General features: G+C 40.7%; 1 protein-coding gene across 1 annotated transcript in view; it reads left to right on the top strand.

Annotated features, from left to right (window-relative positions):
- Positions 1-4,617: 4,617 nt before the first annotated feature.
- The window catches only part of USP20 (ubiquitin specific peptidase 20), a 38,898-nt gene continuing 17,092 nt past the window's right edge, over positions 4,618-26,423 (top strand). Inside the window, exons 1-17 of the mRNA XM_072431838.1 lie at positions 4,618-4,976; positions 13,478-13,640; positions 14,767-14,820; positions 14,898-14,960; positions 15,466-15,603; positions 17,222-17,318; positions 17,791-17,860; positions 18,314-18,427; positions 18,858-18,936; positions 19,013-19,361; positions 19,796-19,933; positions 20,425-20,537; positions 23,379-23,551; positions 24,444-24,538; positions 24,874-24,907; positions 24,998-25,043; positions 25,289-25,469. Coding sequence (XP_072287939.1) covers positions 13,560-13,640; positions 14,767-14,820; positions 14,898-14,960; positions 15,466-15,603; positions 17,222-17,318; positions 17,791-17,860; positions 18,314-18,427; positions 18,858-18,936; positions 19,013-19,361; positions 19,796-19,933; positions 20,425-20,537; positions 23,379-23,551; positions 24,444-24,538; positions 24,874-24,907; positions 24,998-25,043; positions 25,289-25,469 — 1,825 coding nt within the window. The 5' untranslated portion in view covers positions 4,618-4,976; positions 13,478-13,559. The remainder of the gene's footprint in view (positions 4,977-13,477; positions 13,641-14,766; positions 14,821-14,897; positions 14,961-15,465; positions 15,604-17,221; positions 17,319-17,790; positions 17,861-18,313; positions 18,428-18,857; positions 18,937-19,012; positions 19,362-19,795; positions 19,934-20,424; positions 20,538-23,378; positions 23,552-24,443; positions 24,539-24,873; positions 24,908-24,997; positions 25,044-25,288; positions 25,470-26,423) is intronic.

Here is a 26,423-nt window from a genome sequence, read left to right as displayed (position 1 = left end):
TTTCCTATGGGATTTTACTTTAGCGTAAACTCCCCGAGAGTGGGCGTGTCCTTTAGACACCAGGAGTTAGACCTCCCCACCCACATTGTATTGTGAGATAATCCTACCCTCTTATAGCAACAGCACGAGTGCTGCTATCATTACCCCCAATGTATAACCCTAAATATCTCCCACACCGATTTATGTAAAAACGTGAAATTTTCAGGGTACACAGGGGACCCCGAGAGCTAATATTCAACTTAATTTCAGCTCCCCAAACATGACAAGTTGCCAGATATAGGGTCCCAAACAAAGTCCTAATAAGAATCCAGGATCTTTTTTATTATTATTATTAAACAGGATTTATATAGCGCCAACATATTACACAGCGCTGTACATTAAATAGGGTTGCAAATGACAGACTAATACAGACAGTGATACAGGAGGAGAGGACCCTGCCCCAAAGAGCTTACAATCTAGTAGGTGGGGGAATTTCACACACAAAAGGATGGGAGATATGTAGTGTGGGAAGTATTGGTGGTTTCAGAAAACAGAAGAAGCCGGGTAGGCAAGTTTGAAAAAATGGGTTTTGAGCGCTCTTTTAAATGAGCAGAAAGTAGGAGCAAGCCGAATAGGACGAGGAAGACCATTCCAGAGACTGGGGGCAGCTCTAGAAAAGTCTTGTATCTTTTCTCAACAAAGTGGAACTAAAGTAAAAATAAAGAAAAATTTACCACGTATGAAGCTGTAATTTCCAATAAAAATGCTGATAAAACTGCACATGTGAGATTGCCATCTTTCTTTTTTCAATGACAAAAGTCCCTCCTGCACATGCCTTTTCTGGGAGCCTCCTGGGATTCATGGCGTGCGTATACCAGGAGGCTCTGCGCTCAATCTTTACTGCCACGGAGCAAATGACAGAATGGGGTGGGCTTTGCATTTTTGTGTTTAAAAAAAAATTTTGAAAAATAAAAAAACAAAAAGTGTTATAAAATTGCAGGGATTGGTTATTTCAGGACCAGGGACCCCAAATGAAGTTTGCATATTTCAGGGTACACAGGGGACCCCAAGGGCTGATACTAAACCCAATTTCAGCCCCCCTAATGAGAATCCGTGATCTTTTCCCATTAAAGTGAATGACACCTTTATTTGCACAGATCCGTGACGTATGCTGTATTTGTAAAAAAAAAATTATATATATATATATCGCTCTTTCTGCGCATGTGTGAGATCCCCATGTTTCTTTTTTTTAAAAACAGAAAAGTCCCTCCTGTGCATGCCCATTCTCAGAGCCCAAACCTCCTGGAATTCGTGATGTGCATCTCCCAGGAGGCTCTGCACTCTCATTTAGTCCTTACCTCCACAGCAGTAATAACAGAATAAGAGGGGCTTTGCCTTTTTGTGTTTAAAAAAAAAACAAAAAACAAAACAAAGGGTTATTTACCCTTCTATTTAAATAAATAACTCCAGCCAGCAGTGAGCAGTACCGAATGTCTCCCCCGAGCCAGGGTTCCAGGAAAGGGTCCCCGCAGTACCACCTCACTCCCGGTCTGTACGCAGCCTTAACGTTTGCTGAATGGGCAAATTTATATGTAAGCCACCACAGCGCATAGACAGTTGGCAGTACCCTAATGCTCAATGCCATGGAAGTGGTCCCCAATATGCAAACTCCATTTGGCAACCCTGGTTTTCAAATAGCCAATCACCAAAATGTTTATGTCATATAGAAGGGTAGATAACCCTTGGTTTTGTTTTTTTATTTTTCACATTTCACAATGCAAAAAGACAAAGCCCGTCCCATTCGGTCATTAGTGCCATGGCGGTAAAGACTAACTGGGCGCGCAGAGCCTCCTGGGATACGTACGTCTTACAGACAAACTTTTTTGTCATTGAAAGAATAAAATAGTGATCTCACATGCACAGTAATGTTCCACTTTAATCTCTATTTCCTATTTGAATTTTGTTGTTGAGACCCTGTATCTGGCTACCCATTATATTCAGGAGGCTGAAATTAAGTTTTGTATCAGCTCTCGGGGTCCCCTGTGTACCCTGAAAATTTCACATTTGTACAATAATCGGTGTGGGAGATATAAGGGGTTAATGACAGCAGCATGGACACTGATCTCATGCTGCTGCTGTACCAGGGGTGGGATTATTTCACAATACAATGTGGGCGGGGCACATCTGATTGGTGAGGTCTATAGGACACACCCACTCTCTGGGAGCCCACACTGAAGCAAAACCCCATAGAAAATGATAAGAGATGCTTGCACAGACAGAGCAGGATAGGCTGATTGTGACATCACTGTACACGCCCAATCAGCTGGTAGTACACTTTCCTAAAGTAGGATTATCTCATAGGACAGGGGACAGATTCAGCACTCCAATGCAAACAGCTGTCTTGCACGGGTCTCACACAGTATTTTTGCAGCACAGAGACCTGTGTGCCTTCCACATTTTCAAAGATGTCACCCACACCTCCTCTGTTCAATGAAATCTCCTCCAGGTACCATGAGCCTGTGTCTCCCTCTGCGAGGATTTCTCTCTACCAATTCATACAAGTCTTTAAACCTTAGAGCTTGACCAGCAAACTACCCAAAGTTATCTTTCTACCATTACCTTACGCCAAGGGGATCATTAAAGCATACCCTTTAATGTAAAGTAAAAATTCTGTATTTTTTTTTTGCAACACCCTTTTAAAAAAAAAAAACAAAACAAAAAACACAGGTGATAGAGAATGAATAGGAGTGCAAAGCCCCCGGGGATACCTTACATCACGCATGCTGGGAGGCTCTTAGGTGCTCCTTCTGAGTGTCACGGATAACGGGGAGGGGAGGAAAACAGAAAGATAAATACAAGGGACTAGGCCTTCAATGGTAGGGAAAAGGAAATAGTCAGCCCCTACGGACAACCGAACCTAGCCCTGACAGAATGAAAAGCCCCGGATGGTGGGAATACGCATACACTGGAACCTAGGCCCTACTAGCCCTGTATAGACCTAGGAGTAGTGACTGGGCTTGAGACTACTGGTTCCTTCCCTGATGAAAGACCCAATGTCCCCTTGAGGCCTAGTAACAACCAAAGAACAACAAAACACCAAAATCAGTTCAACTTATCTTAATGGCAACTAGAGAAGCTGGAGCGGACAACACATCAGCTCTTCACATCCCAGCAGTGAATATCAACCGCATAGGATTAAGTGTGAGGCCAGACTAAATGGAGGAGCAGTAATGACCACCAGCTGCACCTGATGCAAGGGGAGTGCTCAATACAAACAACAACACAGAAACAAGTAAAAACAAAGAGACTGTCAGATAACCCCATGTGCAGCTTGTCTCACGGATCTAACCTCAGTCACAGAACGGACTGTAACACTGAGATGCTCAGACATGCGCAGAAGGAGCCTTTTCGTGAAAAGGGAAAAAAAATGTCCATCTCACGCATGCACAGTACAAGGACCTTATACTGGACCTGACCACTAGGGGGCATTATAAGGTCCTTGTATTGTATAGGAAATAGCCATGTCATATATGAGTGAGCTTTTTCCTATCCTTATACCATCCCTGACCACTAGGGGACATTATAAGGCCCTTGTATTGGATTTGAATAAGCCTTGTCATATATGAGTGAGCTATTTCCTATCATTATACCATCCCTGACCACTAGGGGGCATCATAAGGCCCTTGTATTGGATTTGAATAAGCCTTGTTGTCATATATGAGTGAGCTATTTCCTATCATTATACCATCCCTGACCACTAGGGGGCATCATAAGGCCCTTGTATTGGATTTGAATAAGCCTTGTCATATATGAGTGAGCTAATTCCTATCCTTATACCATCCCTGACCACTAGGGGCCATCATAAGGCCCTTGTATTGGATGGGAAATAGCCAGGTCATATACGAACAGGCTATTTCCTATCGGTATACCAGACCTGACCACTAGGGGGCATTATGAGGCCCTTGTATTGGATGGGAAATAGCCATGTCATATATGAACAGGCTATTTCCTGACAGTATACCAGACCTGACACTAGGGGGCATTATAAGGCCCTTGTATTGGATGGGAAATAGCTATGTCATATATGAGTGAGCTATTTCCTACAGTATCTTCAAACTAGACCTGACCTCTAGGGGACATTATATGGCCCTTGTATTGGATTGGAATAAGACTTGTCATATGAGTGAGCAATTTCCTATCCTTATACCATAACTGACCACTAGGGACCATTATAAGGCCCTTGCGTTGGATTGGAATAAGCATTGTCATATGAGTGAGCTATTTCCTATCCTTATACCATACCTGACCACTAGGGGCCATCATAAGGCCCTTGTATTGGATGGGAAATAGCCAGGTCATATATGAACGGGCTATTTCCTATCGGTATACCAGACCTGACTACTAGGGAGCATCATAAGGCTCTTGTATTGGATGGGAAATAGCCATGTCATATGAGTGAGCTATTTCCTATCCTTATACCAGACCTGACCACTAGGAGGCATCATAAGGCTCTAGTATTGCATTTGAATTCGCCTTGTCATGTATGAACGGGCTATTTCCTATCGGTATACCAGACCTGACCACTAGAGGGCATTACAAGGTCCGTTTACTGGATGGGATTTAGCCATCATGTATGAGCGAGCTATTTCCTATCTTTATTTGGATCTGACCACTAGAGGGCATCATAAGGCCCTTGTACTGGATAGGAAGTAGCTTGCTCGCACTAAGCAGACTATTTCACATCCTCTGGACAGACGATCCTTTTACCGGATTCGAACTATTCTCAATTCTTCGTTTTTCCAGTTATTTCTCCCCCTCTACATCATGTAAACGCAAGCAGCGCTGCACTTCCGGCGCTCGGTGATGACCTCAATTTGCCCTTCTGATGCAGCCAACGCCACGCCCTGTCCCTGGCAGATGTGGGTGGAGCCAGCGTTCAGCCGTCAAAAGCTGCATAAAGATGGGGAAGAGAAGGCTGGCAGCAGTAGCATAGGGAGGTAAGTATAGCATCACCCTGCACCCCACAGACTGGCACTGCTTTGGTGAGCACAGGGTACCCTCACCTCTGCAGCCATAGCAAAGCTGTCACGTGACAATGGCTATTTACATGGCAGTATAGAATAAATGTTATATGTTTACATAGCAGAACTGGGGATCCAGACTGGGCTGGGATAAAACCATTATACTATATTTATAATATATTATATTATATATACACAAACTGGAAAAAGCTGATGTGTGTGCGTGTGAATATATATATATATATATATATATGTTTTTTATGTAGGGGCTTGACTATGAAAAAAAGGTATGTAACATGCACTGTGCCATGGCAAGCACCAAGTATGGTATATATATATATATATATGTTTTTTATGTAGGGGCTTGACTATGAAAAAAAGGTATGTAACATGCACTGTGCCATGGCAAGCACCAAGTATGGCTTACTGTACTCATTTTGGATAATTAGTGGTTTGGGTATTGCTTATGTCCAGCTTGCAGTTTCTTTTAGTTCATATTTCTATATGTGACCCCATTGGGGAGATTTCCCCTCACTTCCTGTCCATGTGATATGTGTAAAAACAAACACGGACTGTGGTTGTCCCCGGGAAAGACTGTACAAAACAAGTTCTAATCTTTCTTTGCCCAATTAAAAATATCCTCCGGTCTGTATCCCCATTGTAGAGGATCCCCATAATTGTTTGTTTGCCCTGAGAGGAAGTGAGGGTGGATCCCCCCCAACGGGGACACAGGATAATTAAAGGATTGCAAGTATGCAGCATCACATTTTGTGTATCTGTAGGAAGAAGAGAAAGCAGGATGAAAGGAAAGCCAGGCTTTTGAAGGGCAACCAGAGTTAAATTTAAAAAAAACATTTTATTGTTCAAACAACATAATTTAAAACATTGAGAGCCGTTTCTCTATAAAAGAATCCTGGGCTAACAAATAAACACTCATTTCGCAAACAAATAGCAATATGGTGTAGTATCATACTAGGTACTAATTGCTACTTGTAAATGATTTGATAGTGAGACCGATATCAATTTGGACGTGCTGCTGGTGTTTCCAGATGTCTGAATGGAGTGAACGGTGTGACAGAAGCTTGTAATGTTTATTCCAGGACTTTCATATACACAATGGTTATGACATCGTCCCCTTTGGACAGCTGCCCGCAGCTCACCCCCATACCACAACAAAAATACTCCATATGAGAAGACAATACTTTATCTTCCCCGCTGTCATTTACTTTTACTAAGACAGAGATGTCATAACCATTGTGCATATGAAAGCCCTGGAATAAACATTTCAAGCTTCTATCACACCATTCACTCCACTTGGAGATCTGGAAACACCAGCAGCACGTCCAAATTACTTACAAGTAGCAATTCGGTATCACAAGGCTCTTAATGTGGTAAAAAGCCCCAGCAATAATACTAAGTCTCCCCTTACCCCTGAGGAAGCCCGGTTTCGGCGAAACACGTCGGGTGGGACACCATACCCCTATCGCTAACCCAGTATGATACTAAACCATATTGCTATTTTTTGCGAAATTAGTAGTTATATGTTAGCCCAGGATTCATTTATAGAGACACAGCTCTCCATCTTTTAAATTATGTTGTTGGAACAACAACATTTTGTGTTTTTAAATTTAACTCTGGTTGCCCTTCAGAAGCCTGGCTTTCCCTCCCTCCCTTCTTCTCTTCCTATCACAGGAACACTATATGTAACCACAGGCTGGGAAAATTGGAGTCCACTCCTTTTTGATTATCCATTGGGGCTATTCTTTCGGGTTCAACATATTAACAAGCAACACGTTTTGGCTTATTTTACACGATGGACTTATTTTGTGATATGTGCAGCAAGGCACCGGGTTGGCGCTCTCATCATTTGAGCTGTACAGAAGTTCCTCCCCCGCAGACCCCATAGAGAGCTTAAACTCTTTACCAAACAATCAGAGTTCTCTCCGTCACCCCAATTCTAGAAAAATAAATCCTGATCAAGGCCAACCATTCCCTGAACTACCCAAGAACCAAATACAAATTTCTGAGTTCTGGGTGAATATCTGGAGGGGAGACATCGATAAAAATGATCTCTATCTGTGTCCCCTCTGTCAGTGTCAGACAGAACAGGAAATGAGGGGAAACCCTACAGCTCATCATTACAATTGCAGTTATTGAGCAGCAATTGAGAAGATGAACCCCGATCTCCACCCACCTGTCAGCCAGCTTCCTGTGTGCAGTGCCTGTTTAAATGATGCACCAAACACTGTAATATGCGGCCCAACCTAGACCATCCATTCTATCGGTGTAGTCAGAAACAGTATGTATTTATTGGTAGAATTAAAGGAGATGGGTCAGATTGTAAGGTTCAAGCCTCACTTTTAAAACAAATCCCCATTGATAGATTTTTGTTCATTAATCTGTGCTGGTGACAACTTTAGAACTCTGTCCCAATGACAGTGGTCAGCGGTCAGGTGGGGGGGGGGGGGGGGGGGGGAGCAGACTGCAGTAAAAACCTGGTAGAGGCTTCACATCTTTCCCAACTCTTTTTCAATACAAAAAAAACTATTTTGGCTGATAAGTTTGCCCACGGACCTCAAATCCTGCACTATTGCACCACATGCCAAAGTGTCTGGCATTGCAATAAAATGCCTGAGAAAACAGGAAAGTAGCATCATGCACCACAATGTGTCAGATCTGCACTGCCTTGGTGGCGGAGAGGCCATTTAAAATCAACGACTCTGCAGTGCACCAATGCATGTTACTCTAAAGCCTATTTTAACATGAAGGAACCCTTGAATAAATTTTAGGTCTTCAATGAACCCTGGCTTTAGTTACTATATCCACAGCTCACAGTATATTAGCATGGTGGTCAGTGAGAACAATTCCTCTTATATTGCTGGCCAGTAGGACGAATATAACTCTCTGGCTATGAATCGGCACCACATTCGTTGATTTAATATAACCCAGCTTTTTCCTTCAATATCATAACTATATATATATATATATATATATAGAGCCAGTACGCACATCTGGACAAACTTCCACCTAGGTTCATAACCTAATATCTTGGAAGAAAACTTCTTTCAATAACTCTCTCCTTTTACCACCATCCACCCATCGAACATATCTTTTTAACTGTATTGCTACTTTCATTCTTCACACTCGCCTGAATACCAACTAACAATATAAGTCTCCAACCAATCCCCTGAAGTAGCCAGGTGGTGAAACGCGTCGAGATGATAACAACGTACAAGACCTTAGACAATATTGTACAATTGGTATTGCAATAGACGTTTATCACAATGTTCTAAGCACAGATGGCCTATTTATAGCACATGATACTAAGAATTAGTAAAGTGTTGCCACTTAAAAACCTTCTATTTCTTATTCAATATCTAATGTGATGCTTTGGCTTGGCAACCTCATGAACCCTAACCCCTTGGGTATCCATTATCTATCTCCCTCGAATTGGAAGAATTTCACCCTTACAGAAAGCCCAAAAGATCATCTGTGTCACTTATACTGGCCTGAGGGACAAACATTTCTCATGGAGGAACCCTGGTTAATGAACACTGGATGAGGTGCCCTTTAAAATCTGCACGTTACTCTAAAGCCTTTATATCGTCACATAAAATGGGTGGAATACCGATCCTTATGTTGGTAGAATTTCAAGACGGTTGGGTGGATGTTTCTTTCTCGATTGGTTACATTCTTCACTTAGAGGAAACAATAAGACATAAAATATTTAATTCTCCTAATACTCGAATTACTGGTCTGTGTCACTGTATGAGCAGAACAGGTTGGTCAGGAGCACACCACAGCCTGAAGACAGTGAAGGAGCAGCAGGACGCTGATGAGTCATCTGTCTGCTCTCTGTTCTCCTTTCTGCAGTTTTGTCAATACGCATGTGCACTGATCTGTGTTATTGTATTTGGATGGGGATAAAATTAGGAAATGTGTCACGGTTTAAAGACACTCTCCCACTTTTTTTCATTCAAACCCACATATCCTGCTGTATTTTGAGGTGGTCAAAATAAGCAACAGGGAAAGTGAACTTGTGGGTCATGGATGGTCTTGCAAGATAACTTGTTCTTTTACCCTGAATGGCAGACTTGTTAGTCCCATGTAGATTATGTTGTATAGCTGCCATTACTGACCTCCTTCTGAAAGTTAGAATTTGAGTTTTTTGTGGTGTGCACTTTTGGTTTTTTTTCCAAGAAATTGTGTTGCTGGTGGCAGATTTGTTGGGCAAATTCATTATTGTGGTCATGCCAAGGCGTGTATCAAGAAGTCTAGAAAGATGCTCTTCTCTCATCATCTCCATCTACTACCTGTCCGCTTGACCCAATTCCCTCTGATCTACTCCATGTCCATTCTTCCACCCTGGCCCCCGCCCTAACCAAACTATTCAACCTCTCTCTTTCTACTGGTAAATAGCCCTCTGCTTTCAAACATTCCATAATTCATAATACTTGTCCCCTGAGACCACCAAACTCCTTGTACATGTTCTTATCATCTCTTGTCTGGACTACTGTAACATCCTCCTCTCTGGTATTCCACTAACCCGACTCTCTCCTCTACAATCTATTATGAATGCTGCAGCCAGACTCATCCATCCTTCCCACCGCTCCTCTTCCGCTGCATCTCTTTGTAGATCTCTACATTGGCTTCCATTTCACCTTAGAATCAAATTCAAGCTCCTGTGCTTTGCCTTCACATCTCTCCACAGTTCTTGTTCCACTTACTTTTTTGACCCTGTAAAAAAGTACTTCCCTAGCTGCTCCCTCCGCTCCTCCAATGACCTACTAATGACTTCCTCACTCATAACCTCATCACATGCACGGTTACAAGACTTCTCTAGAGCTGCTCCAACTCTCTGGAATGATCTTCCTCATCCTATTCGGCTTGCTCCTACTTTCTGCTCATTTGAAAGAGCACTCAAAACCCATTTTTTCAAAATTGCCTACCCATCTTCTTCTGTCTTTTGAAATCGTCACTACTTCCCACCACTACATATCTCCCATCCTGTTGTGTGTAAATTCCCCCACCTACTAGATTGTAAGCTCTTCAGGGCAGGGTCCTCTCCTCATGTATCTGTCTCAATTCGTCTGTCATTTGCAACCCCTATTTAATGTACAGCGCTGCGTAATATGTTAGCCTTAAATAAATCCTGTTTATTAATAATAATAATAATAATAATAATAATAATAATAATGCATAGGATGTGAGAGGAACAAGGAGGACATTTTCAGTGCTAACCATGGCTGAGCTGCGAGGTAGAACTAACATCTTGTTCAGTGTTTCTCCAACAGGGTTCTTCCAGAGGTTCTTAAAGGTTCATTGAGCAAGGAACATATTGGACCTCTCAGGTACCACTGACACCAATGATTTATCTATGAGAGGGTGACATTTTTCTCACTGACCACCATACTAATATATTGTGACCTGTGGATATAGTAATTATAGAAGAGGTTTTCTAGGACTTGAAAGGTTTTTCAAGGGGTACCCCGATGTTAAAAAGGTTGTGAAAGACTGCTCTAGTCAGATGTTGGAGCATTCTGGTCTCTCAGGCTCAGGACAAACATGGTGAGTCCTCTGGGGATAAAAAAAATGTTACAATGGGGAACTACACTCAAATTCTACAACCACAAAAGCAGTCCAACCAACAACAGCACGTGCCTTGCGTATTTATTAACAAGCTAGGTACTAGGTGTCCTCAAACCACAAAAGACTATTAACCAACCAAAAATTGTGTTCACAGCCCTGTGCTACTGTCCCCCCAGGATGTTTAGCTACCGGTAGCAGATCTGAGCCTGCGATGGGAGAGTGGGCGGGTTGTGTCTATACGGGGGACAGAGCCACGGACCACTGGTTGGTGACCACTGTCATAGGAGTTAGTTTTTTTAATCATGAGCCAGAAGGCGCCAAGTTTTTTTTCAATCTACGCCACCCGATCTCGCGCCTGCAGTGTGAGATCAGGTGACGTAGGAAGAAGAACATGGAAGAAGAGAGGAGAAGATGGGATCGCCTAGGGCTCTCTCTGCACCGGGCCGACGACGGATACAGGGACGACGCAGGACCTGATGGAAGAAACCTCCTGACAGACAGACTGAGCTGCGGGATTGAAGCTAAATATGATTTTATTGATTCTATGAGGCAATCGGCTGTTCCCTGGAACATTGGTCCGAGGGAGCCTATTCCACATTTTCACAGACCTTACAGTGAATAATGGGGAAGAGAGTTCTCTATATGGACCATTTATATATTGTGTGGTCTGACCAATGCTTTGTACAGGGGCAGGATTATGTCTCCATCTCTGCGGTCTATTAATCTTTTAATACAAGCAAGTATTTTGCTAGCTTTTATATGCCCATTTGTTACAAGTTCTGCATTGTTAGAAAGAACTAGGTCCAGCAGAGTAACCTGTAGTGGCATTACTCAAGTCAATGGGGATCTATTTATTAAGAAATGTGGAATACAATTTTCCATGTTATCAAACTTCAACTTGGTAAAAGCAAACACGCCAACAGTGCCATACTGACCAAACAAATTTCAAGTCCCTACATGCCTTTAAAATAATGGTATAATGATCTAATAGCTGAAATCAATTCTCATTTAGCAAACTGTAAAAGTAGTGATCTGAGAATTTTTTATGTTTTTAAAAACAGAAAATATTTCCTAAAAAAATAGGAATGTCTCCTTGTCCCAGTGCTGTGATCTCAGTTTCAGGTAATTTAAGCTCCTGCATTACAGATTCTTCACTCCCAAATCCAGGCTCGGCGTGAATCTTTTAGGCCAGAATGTTACCGGTTGGCACACCAATGCTCAAACACAGAGATCCTAGTGCTTCAATACCTTGGCTTTAAAAACAGCAAATCTGGATATGCAGTTAACCAAAGGGGTATAAATAAAAGATTTAGGGACTCCCCCCCACCCCCCTACCCTACAAAAAAATGCTATTTTTCGCATTTAGGGATGAATTCATCCTACAGGCTTGTTCTCGTAGAGGTGGGTAAGAGGTCAATGGAAGAAGGGACAGTGTTTTTCACTGTTACTCTCCAGAGGGAATTTCATCATCAGCTGTGATTCAGCAGTTTAATAGCCTAAGCTGGAGCTGCATACAGAGACCATGTATTATGCAGATAGATCTGTGTCCTGGATTCCAATTCTCTCAACCCCTGCTATACAGAGATACTCTTCCGCATCTAACATTGATGCATGATGGGGGTTGTAATCCTATATTTATCAAGCTCCCACATATTATTTCAGTTTAGCTCTTGTACATCATGCTGCTGCCTGGAAGAAAATAGATATTACAGTTTTTGTAGTTTGTTTCAATTATTTTATGAGTGTGAATGGAAAGTAGAAAACAGTTACTGCAAAGTTACATACAGTATTTATCATTTACAGTTGGCCTTGTTTAGACTGGCATTGGGGAACTGTGCTGTGAACCCCTTGACACCCAGGAGCATAGGTATTTTTTCATGGGCTTTCATGTGCAATTGCGGAGCATTCTGCTTTTCCAACATTTTGTGGAGAGCTTAAAGGAAGTTAATGGAGGTGCAGATCACCCTGAGACATTGCAGATAAATTCCTGCAAGGAAAAAGATTTAACTGCTCCCATTCAAACTAGTAATAACTAGGAAGAGGGAGTGGGAATGTTCGTGGTATATTGGCTATATGAAGAAAATACATAATCTTTAAATATTAATTCTTATATCACCCCAGGACTACAGTATTGTCCTATGTGGCTTAATCTTGACCAGTAATATACAAAGTAAATTTTTGTGATTTGGATTTACATATATATTACCCTTGCCCAACTCTAAAGCTACGTACACACTTCCAATTATTATCGTCGGAAAACGAACGACGAACGTTCCTGCACGATATATATGAACGATCGTATAGCACCGATCCTGCACATAGAGGTAACGACACGATCGTTCGTAGATATTGTACACACAATAGATACGATCGTTTAAGCGATAGAGGAACTATGTGCACGACAGGAAAGTGAACGGACGTTCGTTCATCACGCATGCTCAGCCCCTGGACGATCAACGAACGACCGTACACACGAACGATGTTCAACGATCGTCGTCCAATCCGATCCGCCGGTCCGGTCGTTCGTTTCCAACAACTTTCCTCGTTCGTTGGCGTCGTTGGTTACTTTTTTACGAACGATTTTTTGCCCAATCGATCGTTCGTCGTTCGATTGGAACGATAAAAATTGGAAGTGTGTACGCACCTTAACACTTATTCAAACACCACTTCCAATAATTATCATTTCAGTTTAAAAAAGAATCCTATCTAGGGATACAACACAGTTTGCAATGATTTTGGCAAAACTTTACCTTCCTCTGTTCTGAAGAAATTTCTGTTTGTCCTTTATCTGACTTCTCTGTATAAGAGCCTTTGTTTTAGTATCAGGTGGTCTGACCATATCTTTGGCTGTCTGTTTTCTTATGTGTGCATTTTCTATTTTTTTTTAGGTACTAAACCAGCATTGCCTGCCTATGTAGCTATCTGAGTCCGAGTGAGGACTCCTGACTTTTTCTTCTTAGAGTCTTCAAAATGGGTGAAATGGTAGACTTTTGCCCTCATTTGGATTCTATTGGAGAAGTCACCAAGGAAGATTTAATCTTAAAAGCCAAGGTGAGTTACTTGTATATCCTGTATCACATGGAGTTTAGCTGTTATATGGGATCTGTACATCCCTGTTGAATTGTATGGAGAATACAGATAAGAGGGCTATTTTTGTAACTGGAGTAAACAAACTAGATAGAAACTGAGCCTGGTGATGTAACCCAAAAATTCCTATAATGCCATGAGCTACCAGTACCTAAAATGTCGCTTTTGTGTGAACTGACCAGAATACATTTAGATTTTTGTGATGTTTGTTAGGACAGAAGGGCTCCCCATTAGATTCCTCTATGTCAGCGGTCACCAACCTTTCAGACCTCACAGTCTACTAAATTCATCATTTTTTTTTAAATTTCTTTAAAAATATAATTACATGTGTAAAGTAATGATGTTACTAATGGTGCTGACAAGGACTGTGTAGGCTCTGATTCATTGTTCAGCACACGGTGAAGTGAAGTATTAATATTGTTACTATTATCATTAGTTGCATTATCTTTGGTATTAATAAAGAAATACAAAATATTAGTTTGCTTTTTCTCACTCATTATGGGTTCATTTGAATCTAAGACTATCAGGTCAAACTATTTGATGCCATTAAATAAAACAGTTAAAGAAAATACACAGTTAAGGCCATACTTACCTTAAAGATCTGAGAAATGAACAATCAGTTGAGAATTTGTATTGGCGGAGCGGGGTGACTGTTGTAATGGTGGAAACAATACTGAAGCGTACGGCTTGGCAACGGTTGTCTCATACAACTTAACACTACACTAACGTCATGCTGCGCCTGCCTTGTTTTTCTATCTTTAGTACAGTTCCTGAATTTAGTACAATATAAAGGTGAAAATTGTCAGAATATAGAAATTTATTAGACTATTGTTTTTGTTTTATTATTAATGAAACATAAAAATTGTAAATAATGTCCAAATTTTTCTGTGGACCACCAAAATTTTCTTGTGGACCACTGGTTGGCGACCGCTGCTCCATGTGACATTTCCAAGTTAGTTTTTGTTTCCAGCAATTGACATGGAAGTATTCTGGTCACATAAGCAGTTGGCTCCTTATGGTTTTACTTCATGTTGTCTGGTACCAAGCTTGCAGATGAATTTATTAACCTTCTAAGTGTCTGTTTCTACAGGGAACATGCGAGTCATGTGGAGCTGGTGGACCCAATCTTTGGGCCTGTCTTCAGGTGAGCACCCTTAAATAAGGGGAATATTTTACAATGTGCCAGTGTAGGACTTGATTTACATCTTCTTTATGTTTTAGGATGGCTGCCAATATGTGGGATGTGGGGAGTCCTATGCCGATCACAGTACTTTGCATGCCCAGGTGGGTGAAACATTTACACTGTTAATTAGTGGTTTGTGAATCCTCTGCTGCCTAAAAAGAAAGCTGTCATAACAGACGACAGAAACAAGGAGGCTGACATTACTTGCTCCTTGTTGAAGATTTAAACTCTGAAAATGTTTGCCAATAAGCAGTTCTGTTTTTCCTGATCTGCACACCTTAGTGTCGAGGTGGTCAAAATATGTTGAAACCACTGTTTAGGATAACAGCCAGGCCACTAATTCTTTTAAAAGGTTGTCAGAATCCTCTGTCTCCTTATTTCTTGGGAGGGCATTTAAATTGTGTCTTGCATGGTCAAAGCAGAGGTTTGCTTTAAAGTATACCTGTCATACATGACATTGTGCGGACCTAGCATGTTTTTTCTGCAATTAGGAACCTGTCTTCACACATTGCTGGGGGAATACAGCAGTGGTTGGGTGGTGGTGGTGGGGGGGGGGGAAGAGTAATAAGAACATGGGCAACATGTCAGGTTTTTATGTTCTTTCAGGCAAAAAAGCATAATCTCATTGTGAACCTCACCACGTTTCGTGTCTGGTGTTACTCCTGTGAGAAAGAAGTGTTCTTGGACTCTGGGGCACCCTCACCTACCCACTCCCACTCCACGTCTCCAAGGTTCAGCCACAGGGTACGTCATGTGTGCATTTTGTGTTTTTGCTATCTGTCCTGTGAGTAGATGCTTAAATATGTTGAATATATGTGTTCTTTATGAGCACCCATATGCGTTATAATTAGGTGTCATCGTGTAATCCTCAGCATATCTTTCTGATACAAGCCACACACACTACAATCCACACAATTTCTGTACATTCTCCATAATATCTACCAACAAATATGTGATGGAAGGAACTACCTAAGTTGTATGTTAAATGTGCGTCTCTAAGGAAGCCCCACACATTATATATTTGATAAATCTAAAGCAATCAAATTTAAGATGTGTGGAAAGCTCATTGAGACTTCTCCTAAGTTTTTGTATGTAATATGCACATGATATATCCCTGTTATATCCTAACCTGGCATGTTTTTAGACTTACCATTTTCCTAGTATCTCACAATAAATGAATTTGTTTAGTGGTTCATCACCAAAGGACAATACATTTGAATTCTTGCTGCAATAGGTCTGTGAGATAATTTTTATTGAGTTGATTACTGGAAGCAGCAGGCAGTCAGTTATAAGAGCAGGGGGAGAAAAATTGTAAAAACATTAAACACCAACCTTACTTTAATATTATATTATTAATTATAATAAACTGTATTTACTTAGCGCCAACATATTACGCAGAGCTGTACATAGGAGTTGCAAATGACAGACAGACATAAAAACCATGACACAGGAGGAGAAGAGGACCCTGCCCAAAAGAGCTTACATTTAAGAGGTGGGGGATGTAGCACAAAATACAAGTGAACCAGTCAAAAAAAGTTTAGGTCTCAAACATATGGTTATGTTTTTGTTGTGTTTTAATTGGACTTTTGATTTGGAAATTTAGTTTTCCTTAATTCAGAGTGCAGTTTTTCTGTACACTTACACCTTGTGGGGCTTATAATTAGCCATTGATGATAAAATAAAGTATTCCAGCTTTTTAGCTTTATTCTCTGCCAATAACAAATTAAAGCTAATCTCCAGCAAATATTATCCCCCTGCAGAGGTCTGCTTCCCACCCCACTCTAAATCATCCTTTATTTTTTTTATTCTTGCTTTGTAAAGTATGTTTTAGTCACCCACATCTGCTGTATAGGTTCCTCACTAGCTGTGTCCCCAGGACTACTAACCCAGAATTTCGCATGTGTCAGTGTTGGCCAGGCCGTAACGCTCCCCTCGTCCTGGCATCACCACTGTAGATTCTTTTGGTTCCTGAGAGAACCACTTTGTTGGATTGCCTGTAGGAAGTATTCATTTCATGCAAGCAGTCACGTGGGAAAAGAACCTGCCTCCTGTAAGCAAGAGGGAAGACTCCGTTCTGTAAAGTCATGAGACCGCAGCTTTAGTTAAGTAAAAAAAAAGCATGTAAGTTTTTATTAAATGCCCGTAATCAGAAGGAGTCCACTTTAATTTTAGTTTTTTTAATCTCGATTTATGAATAAAATATGGCGACAAGTTGCAGGTAATAGTTTATTTTTATACCATCTTATGTTTATTCATATCTGTCTAGCATCAGTTGACATTATAAAGGCCATTAAAATGATGATAGTGTTTCTGGCACTGTGTATATGTGGCAGACAATTAACGCTGACCTTTCTGTCTCCAGGATGTGCCTTCTGCCACTCACTCACTGAAATCTGTACCGATTGCAGTGGCAGATTATGGCGAGTCAGAGAGCGATGAAGATGACTTAAAGCCCAGAGGTAATTCAGAGATATTCAGACCTTCTGTCTGTAATTAAAATTTGTGTTAACTGAGGGTGAGGAGGAAGTTGAACTATTGCTGTGCCATTCAGGTGAGCATGCAGATTTATCCTTGAGCTGTTGACCACTATAAAAGGCTGTATTTTATATTTTTATGAATAAAGAAAAATGTCTTGCTCATAGTAAATTATTAGTATATCTACCTATTTCTTTTGAAATACATCTATGCTGTATTGGGGGGGGGGGGCTTTAGACTTTAATACATCTTGACTAAACATTATTAAATTATATTAGTTTAATTGTGGCAGCCATAGTTGGTCATTACATATATAAACTCTGCTTCCCACTAAGTAGGACTGCCAAAATGTTCCTTGTGATCTTTGCTTTTGTGCAAACGTAAAACTTATTATGTATTAGAGTAATAGTTTGATTGGTAATGGTTTTTGAATGTGTCTTTACTGCTTTCTTCAAGGTCTTACTGGGATGAAGAATATAGGGAACTCTTGTTATATGAATGCAGCCTTACAAGCTCTTTCCAATTGGTAAGTTACAAGATTGCTGCATGTTAGTTTTACCAGATATCTGTAGCCACATAGTGGGAAAATGAACAGCTGTCACTTTTGGCCTGTCTTGTATTTCAAGTCTTGCTGATTACTTTGTGTGATCTGAAGATACACGGCAACACATTTCACCATAATCTGTGCAATACAAGGGTTGTGCTTGGCTGGATGTTTTTTAGATAGATTGTTTATGCAAGCTCTCTTGCTACATAGTTGCTGATATATTTTGTTGACCTTCCAGATCAAATTTGTGAGTTTAGTCAGCTTTATGTGCTCATCATTTCAGTTTATACACAGTACAGTATACAGTGCAGTGAACAACTGTTTTTTTTTTTTATTATTATTGTTTACCCCCACCACTGGAATCAATGTGTGTTAATGGTTGGAATGGTTGTTGTTGCAAATCATTTTAAATTAACCCCTTTGTCTTTTCAGTCCTCCACTGACTCAGTTCTTTCTAGAATGTGGCGGAATGGTGCGAACAGATAAAAAACCAGCACTCTGCAAGAGTTATCAGAAGCTCATCTCTGAACTTTGGCACAAGAAGCGGTAAGCTTGATTTCTAGTTTCTTTTTGCAAAGACCTGATCTATTGATTGGTCATCTAGAACCTGTATAGGGCTTGAAGTGACCGCGATTTTATTCACTGATATTAACAATGATGGAGTACAAAGTACAGTATGAGACATAGGTCAGGCAATACTCCATAAGAAATGTATAGAAATTGCTTCTGCCAAAAGGCAAAGGTTGGGGAAAATTGGGGTTATTAGGGTTTTTCCCCACTGTTGATGGATGATGAAGCATACCTCAGACTGTTGTACATGATATATATATATATATATATATATATATATATATGTGTGTGTGTATGGATAAGACAGCAGGTCTCAATAATTCCCCTTCCCATAGAAAAGTGTAAACATTTCTGGGAACACTGTACAGTTTTCAGTTTTAGTTAATAACTAACTGTATGCTCTCAGTCCTAGTTATGTGGTGCCTTCAAGTCTGTCCCATGGGATAAAGCTGATTAACCCCTTGTTTCGTGGATATGCTCAGCAGGTAGGTAACCATATTTTGGATGGGACAAAGTTATCATTACAGACTATAAATTGACTTGCTTTTCTTGACTTTCCAGGACACGCAGGAGTTCCTACGATGTCTGATGGACCAATTACATGAAGAACTGAAGGAGCCCATACCCCATGAAAGCCAGGAGCAAGAAGAGGACGAGGAATTGGAGCGGGAGCCTGAACGTGGCATCGCAGATGATGACTCCATGACCTGTGACTCTGGAGGTGAAACAGGTGACAGGGATGGGGGAGATGGCTCCCTGGCTGAGATGGAGCTGTTGATCCGGGAAGAAGCAGGAAGGTCCATCTCAGAAAAGGAAAAGTTGAAGGAAAGAGGTCTTTCATACTTTCACCGCAGGACAAGCTCTGAGCAGGCAGATGAGGATGCTGATGTAGACACAGCAATGATACCTGGTAAGACCTGTCTGAAACGGTGTCCTCAGTATGAAGTAATGTGGCCTTTTAGGTATAAAAGATTAGGTCTTTTATATAGAGACAGTTTCATTGAAAAAAAAAAAAACAGGTGCCTTCTGGGTGCCCCTAATTTATTTCTATAGTAGCCTTTAGAACATTGATTGTAATAGACAACTTCATTGATCAATAGGAATATATCAATAATATCAATAGGAGCAGGCAAGCTCTGGAAGCTGCCGTGGGTGTGGCAGGCATCTATATATATATCCATCTATGGAGTCACTTTATTAGAAGGTCTTTTTCTAATGTGGTAAGATAGGTGCTTCAAACTGAAATTACTTAGCATAGTTCAGTGACATTTTAAGTCAATAAGGAATCCAAAAAGGAAACTTCAAAAAATCGTAACTTCTCCTTTTCTCTTTCTGTCCATCTAGAACCTGACAATGAGGCCTACATGAACTGCTCCTCTCGCCCCTGCAGCCCTCACCCTCCTGAAACACACCCTAAGCTCTCCAGCAGCCCACCCCGTTCCAGCCCTTTGCGGTCAGCACATTCTTATGTCTTAAAGAAAGGTAAGCATTTTTACAATAACGAGGTCCATAAAATAGGATGAATGGTGTCATGATTATATGAGAGATTTTTTTTAAACCAAAGGCTAAAATCTTTTTTTTGTTACCAGTATTAACAACAACATATACAGTTCCAGACAGTTAGTGGACCTCTGGCCAAGTATGTTGTTTACAAAGCACGACAGGACAGGCGTAAATTCACAAACACAATTCATGAAGGGGAATCAGATCAGTGACTCATTTAGTGAAAAGTGAAGGAATCCTGTTTAGGTTCTCCTTAGGTATATTAGGAATAATGTTACCATAACTAGTACTAATAATGTGTTATTTTATAGTTGAGATAAAAAACACATGAAAGTTGGTGTACAAGGATTACTGCACAGGTTATCACTTCTTATGGCATTAAGTTCTGATAACATACCAAGCTTTATAAAATGGAAAGCATATAAATTTGATAAGTGTGATTGTTTCACTTTGTCACTTTGCTTTTACAGCTCAAATCCTGAATGGAGGAAAGCGCAAATCTGAGATAAAATATCGAAGTGTCATCTCTGATATCTTCGATGGGTCCATTCTAAGCTTGGTCCAGTGTCTCACCTGTGACAGGGTATGTGACTATGTACTGTTCACTGAACTACTTAAAAGGTGAGAAGATGAGCCCAGTTTCGAGTGGGGGGAGTGCTCTTCCAATATCAGACAAGTTTTATAACACATAGTTCGCTTGAGACATTGGAAGTTGCACTACTTTATAATGTAGCTGATCTTATAAACAATTTTAGAGATTAAGATTTCCTTTATCCCTCAAAAAATCTATGTCTTTTACTAGGTATGGTTGACAAATGCACCTATTCTAACACTTTACATGTTGTTTTTCCCAGCACTACACAAAAGTATTATTTGATATACCGTATATACTTGAGAATAAGCCAACTTTTTCAGCACCCAAAATGTGCTGAAAAAGTCACCCATGGCCTATACTCCAGTCAGGAATCGGCCCGATTGAGATGCGGGCACCACCGACTAGACCAGTGTCCCTCTGCTTGCAGAGGGAATCCCTAACATCACTGGATGGAGCGCGGCTTCGACAGGACCCACACAAGCCACGCCTACATCACAACACACCTCTGGTGTGTTAAGGCCAGGGCTGTGTACACTGTGCTGTGCTTGCTCCCTTCTTTTCTTGTGTACAGCAATCTCCAGCACAAGGAGTTAGGAGGCCAGAGACTCCAAACCTGAAAGAAGACCTACTGAAGCTGCAATGCTGGAGAATGTGAGGATCACAGAGCTGGAGAGGATCATTGTGCTTGGCGTTCTCTGGTGATTAGATACAAGAATTACCAGTATGTTGTGTGAGAGGGCATCCTTTAATGGATGGACTAGATGGAGGTCACCATCTAGTGCAGGGGTGCCCAAAATGTCGATCGCAGAGCCCTGCCTTACCCCTCCCTGCTGTTAAACAGCAGCCCGCTGCTACGTCTATAGGGATGCTAGGGATATCTTTCTGTGTGAGATAGCTTCGTGTACCAGTAAGGGGGTGGGGAGGGAGGCAGAGAGGTCAGTCTGGGTGAGCAGTGCTGGGGGGGTTTCTTGTGCAGCAGTTTTTTTTTTGTGCAGCAAGTCATTCTCCTATGAGAGGTGAGCTGTAGCTTTCCTGTCACTACAGTCTTGTAGTGCAATGTCTGTGCAATGTTCTGCTATTCAATGTCTCATTAGCTCCAGTCACTTCTGTGCCATACTCTATCTATCTATTTGCCCCCTTCCAGATGAAAAAGAAAAGTGAGTGTGGGGGCATATGACAGCCTAATATCTTAGTATGTAACTGTGCAAATATCAGGTCCTTGTGTTTCTTAAAACAGTTTTTTCTTTTAGTGAGAAGCTGTGACGGCGGAGTCACAAGCAAGTTTCACGTCGTTGGAGTTACGGGCCGTCATGAAGTTTTTGTTTTTCCAGGGAATGTCAGCAAAGGATATTCACACTGAGATGTCACAAACACTGGGGGAGAAGTGTCCTTCCTACAGCTCTGTCAAAACCTGGATATCTCATTTCAAGATTGGACATTTCACCATTGAATATGAGCCCCGCAGTGGGCGCCCCCCAACCCCAACTGACCCGGCAACCTACGATGCTGTCCATGAGCTGATTATTGAGGACCCGCGAAAATGCACAAAAAAGAAAGCCCAGATACTTGACATCTCACGGGAGCGTGTTGGGTTTGTTATCACCACTATCCTAGATATGCGCAAGCTTTCAGCGAAGTGGGTGCTGAAATGTTTGAACAGTGAACAGAAGAAGGAACGAGTTGAAGCATCCAAAGCCGTTTTGAAGCTGCACAGGACTTTTTTGCTAGGTTAGTGACTGAGGATGAAACCTGGCTCCACATTCTGAAACCAAGGAACAGTCAAGGGAATGGCACCACAGCGGGTCCCTGCGGCCTAAGAAGTTCCGAACCCAGAAATCATCCAAAAAAGTCATGGCGTCCGTTTTCTGGAACAAAGACGGTATTCTGTAGGTGGACTACCTATCTCAGGGCTCTAGTATCACCAGACAGTATTATGCTAACCTCCTGGACCAGCTGAAGGAGGCAATTAAGATGAAAAGCCATGGAAAGTTGACCAAAGGGATCCTTTTTTTGGAGGACAATGCACCTGCGCACACGTCCAATGTTGTGGCTGCCAAATTGAACACCCTGGGTTTCCAATTGGTCCACCATCCCCCTACTCACCTGACCTGGCCCCTTCGGACTATTATCTGTTCCCAAATTTGAAGAAACACCTGAAGGGGCAACGTTTTGAGGACATATCTGACGTACAAGGTGCTGCTGAGAGCTGGTTTGCGGCCCAACCAAAGGACTTTTATTTGAACGGTCTACAAAAGCTGCAACTACGCTGTACAAAGTTCATCAGTCTCGGGGGGAAAATGTGGAATATATGTGTTATTTCATAAGTCTGGCTCTCTTCTTTCTGGGCAAAGCCAGGAACTTCTCTGCACCCCTTGTATATATATAAATGTTTAGCATTTTTATTGTTGGTAAATCAGTTTGACTTGGTCATTTAAAAAGTGTAGGCACCCCTGATCTAGTGGTTGGATACTAGGGATTGCCAGTGTGTATTGTGAGAGAGCCCTCTGGTGGTTGGATACCAGAATTGCCAGTGTACAGTGAGCCCTCCTTGTAATATTGAAATATATATTTAAAAACATATACCCCGCTGATGCCTCAATTGATGTAATTTTATTGGTATTTATTTTGAATATTGAAACTTGCCAGTAGCTGCAGCATTTCTCACCCTCGGCTTATACTCGAGTCAATCAATTTTTCCTGTTTTCCATGGTATAAATAGGTACCTCAGCTTATACTCAGATCGATTTATACTCAAGTATATACGGTAATGTACATATTGAATTTATTTTTACCTGTTTGTATATTTAACTGTATGTATATTTCTATCAGGTGTCCTCTACCATTGAAACCTTTCAGGACCTTTCCCTGCCTATCCCAGGAAAGGAGGATCTGGCAAAGCTTCATTCCACCATTCATCAAAGTGCTGTCTCTAAAGCAGGCACCTGTGGAGACGCCTACAACTCTCAGGGGTGGCTGGCTTTTCTCATGGACTATATCCGCAGGTAAGCTTTATCTAAAACATATCAAAGATCTCTGATTTATGAATATATATTGTGCTACCTGATGCAAACTGAATATTTTTCCAATAAATATGACACGGTCAAAAACTTTGCATGTCACCTAAACATTGTTCTAACACCCTGTTCAACTGGCTTGGCAAAACTTAGTGATCTTGGAACACCTAATCCTGGCTCTGTGAAGAAATTGTTTACCTATTTAAATCCCCTTATTGTGCTAAATTACCCAGAACTTACTAGATTCTAGTTATCCATACCGCAGATTAATTAAAATAAAACTGTATGAGTCACAGGATTGTTTGTTTTTTCTTAATGGCGTGTGCATTGTGATACAGTTCTGAGAGGAAAGGTAATTTACAATGACTGGCAGGATGGATTTTTTTATCTAATCAATCTTTCATTCCCTGCTTTCTTTGGCTGCTATAGTTCACAGAGAGCTTTTAAAATGATTGCATTTATGTAAACCAAAAAGATAAATATCATTTTACAATGGAGTTCATTGATTTTATTTGGAATAAAAGGTTAGATGCAGAAAGTGTCTAAGTTAACCTTGGCAACCAGTTAGTTATTAGTTATAATTTTTTCCAAGACACATTTAGACCTGAACTTTTAAAACTCCAAAAGCAAACAGCAGTTAAAAACCACCAAATATAACAAGTTAACCCTATAGCCACCTTTCCTTATAGTGTGTAGCACTGCGACTGACACACCTAATTAATTTGTCTGAGCCTGTACCTTTGACTACCCAATTTTTTAATGTCAAGCGTTTAGAGTCAAGAGAACAGAAAGGTCCAATTGCAGCATGAAATCTGACAAAAGGACAGGTGACTAGACATTTGTGAATGACATACCATGATTATTTGATTTGTTTATACAGGTTCGTTGTCTCCTGCATTCCAAGCTGGTTCTGGGGCCCTGTAGTCACATTAGAGGACTGCCTTGCGGCTTTCTTTGCTGCTGATGAATTGAAAGGTTAGATGCAAGTTTAATTTGTAATAAATATACTGTAATATATGACTGGCCACCTGTGCAGTATGTAATTTTGTGGGAAGGTGTTCTTGGGATGAAAGGTGTCATTATTTGTACATTTTTCTCATGTTTGTGTGGTTGTATGTCAGGCACTCTGATTTCAACCCAAAGCCCATAATGGCTGGTAGGTTCCTTGGTGTCTAGGCAGAGTGGCTAACTGTGTGTGTGTGGTAGACACATCCAATTTTGTGTGGTTGGAGGATAGATGGCTGTCTGAAATCTGCTGAAAAATGGTGATGGCAAAATTATCATATTTGTCTTTGTATGTCTCCTCCTAGGTGATAATATGTATAGTTGTGAGCGCTGTAAAAAGTAAGTGAACTTTCCATTGAGTGTGCTTTTATAGAAACATTTAACTTAATGAAATGCTTTGGAAATCTGTTTTATTTTCTTTTTCTGAAGGCTACGAAATGGTATCAAGTATTGTAAAGTTTTACGGCTTCCCGAGGTGAGTGTCGCTCCTCACATTATGTTCTGTATATTATAGCTAATAATTTTTTATATATAATATAACTGCATATGCAGTTATTGTGCAGAATTCTTTTTCCGAGCCATCTAAAAGTTTTACTTTAGTACTGCAAAACTATGTCACACCAATTAAGCCTTAAGGAATGGTGTAATTTATTATTAGTATTCAAAAATAAAAATCAACACATTCCTTTAAAGTTTGTATCTATAATCTTTTTCCTGCAGATTCTCTGTATACACTTGAAACGCTTCCGTCATGAAGTAATGTATTCTTTGAAAATCAGCAGCCATGTCTCTTTCCCCTTGGAGGGACTAAATCTGCGCCCCTTCCTGGCTAAAGATTGCGTGTCCCATATCACTACATACGACCTATTGGCTGTTATTTGTCATCATGGCACAGCAGGGAGTAAGTATAATAAAATCTAGTGTGGAATAGAATTAATAATCTGGGTGAAATGAATACATAGGAGCACATTAACATTATCCTATCAAAAAGCACATACAAGTAACATTCTGTAATTAAAATAACTCCTTAACTGAAGTTGCCATTTGCAAAAAGCATGTGTCAAAATGAAATAGACAACTGAAGTTATATGCTGAGGGTTACTTTTTGTAAAACCAAACTTTTCCCCAGATAATCTACACATATTCTCAGTTGCCTGTATTTGTAAATCTGCTGGTCATTTTGATCTGTTCCCACTACAGATGAGCATACAAGCTGTTAGCATTGTTGAAGTTGGTTTCATGTTTATTGGCCCCTTTACTAGATAGCTTGTTAGCTTGTATGACTGGTGTGGTGGGATGGTATTGCTCAATGGAGAATGCATGCAAAATTTTAAAATAACAGCTAGCCATACAATACAAGAATTCAGTCGGATGCAGTACAGGACAGCTCAAAAGATAATCCATCCCATTTGTTTTAAGATTGGTACTTGATTAAAGGCCAGCTATAACTAAAACAATTTTGTTTGGCTATACTGGGTTTTTTTTATTACTGTCTGTAAGAAATGGTGATAAGAAACATTTCAGAGACATCAATATTATAAGTAAGGTAACTTGCTGTCCCAGTTCCCTAATTTAAGTCATGTAATTTGGCAATCCCATTAAACACATCAGTGAGTGAGTGCCTTGGCTGCCTCCCCTGTGGTTTTCAGCCAGTCTTCTGGGTTGTGTGCAAAGTCCTTATCATTAGTTATGAAGTTTGATCATTCACTATTCAGAAACCATTGGCTTTCAGCTGTTCTTCCTTCACAATGCAAATTTCCATAAGAGATTGGCACATTTTTTTTCCTCTGGTCACCCTGAAGTGTTGATTATGAATATGCTCTGCATAAATATGGATATTATATCACCCTATCAA

The sequence above is a fragment of the Pyxicephalus adspersus genome, chromosome Z (genome assembly GCF_032062135.1).
Source record: "Pyxicephalus adspersus chromosome Z, UCB_Pads_2.0, whole genome shotgun sequence".
Lineage (NCBI taxonomy): Eukaryota > Metazoa > Chordata > Amphibia > Anura > Pyxicephalidae > Pyxicephalus > Pyxicephalus adspersus.
Note: the sequence above shows the minus strand (reverse complement) of the source record. Positions and strands in the feature narration are given on the sequence as shown.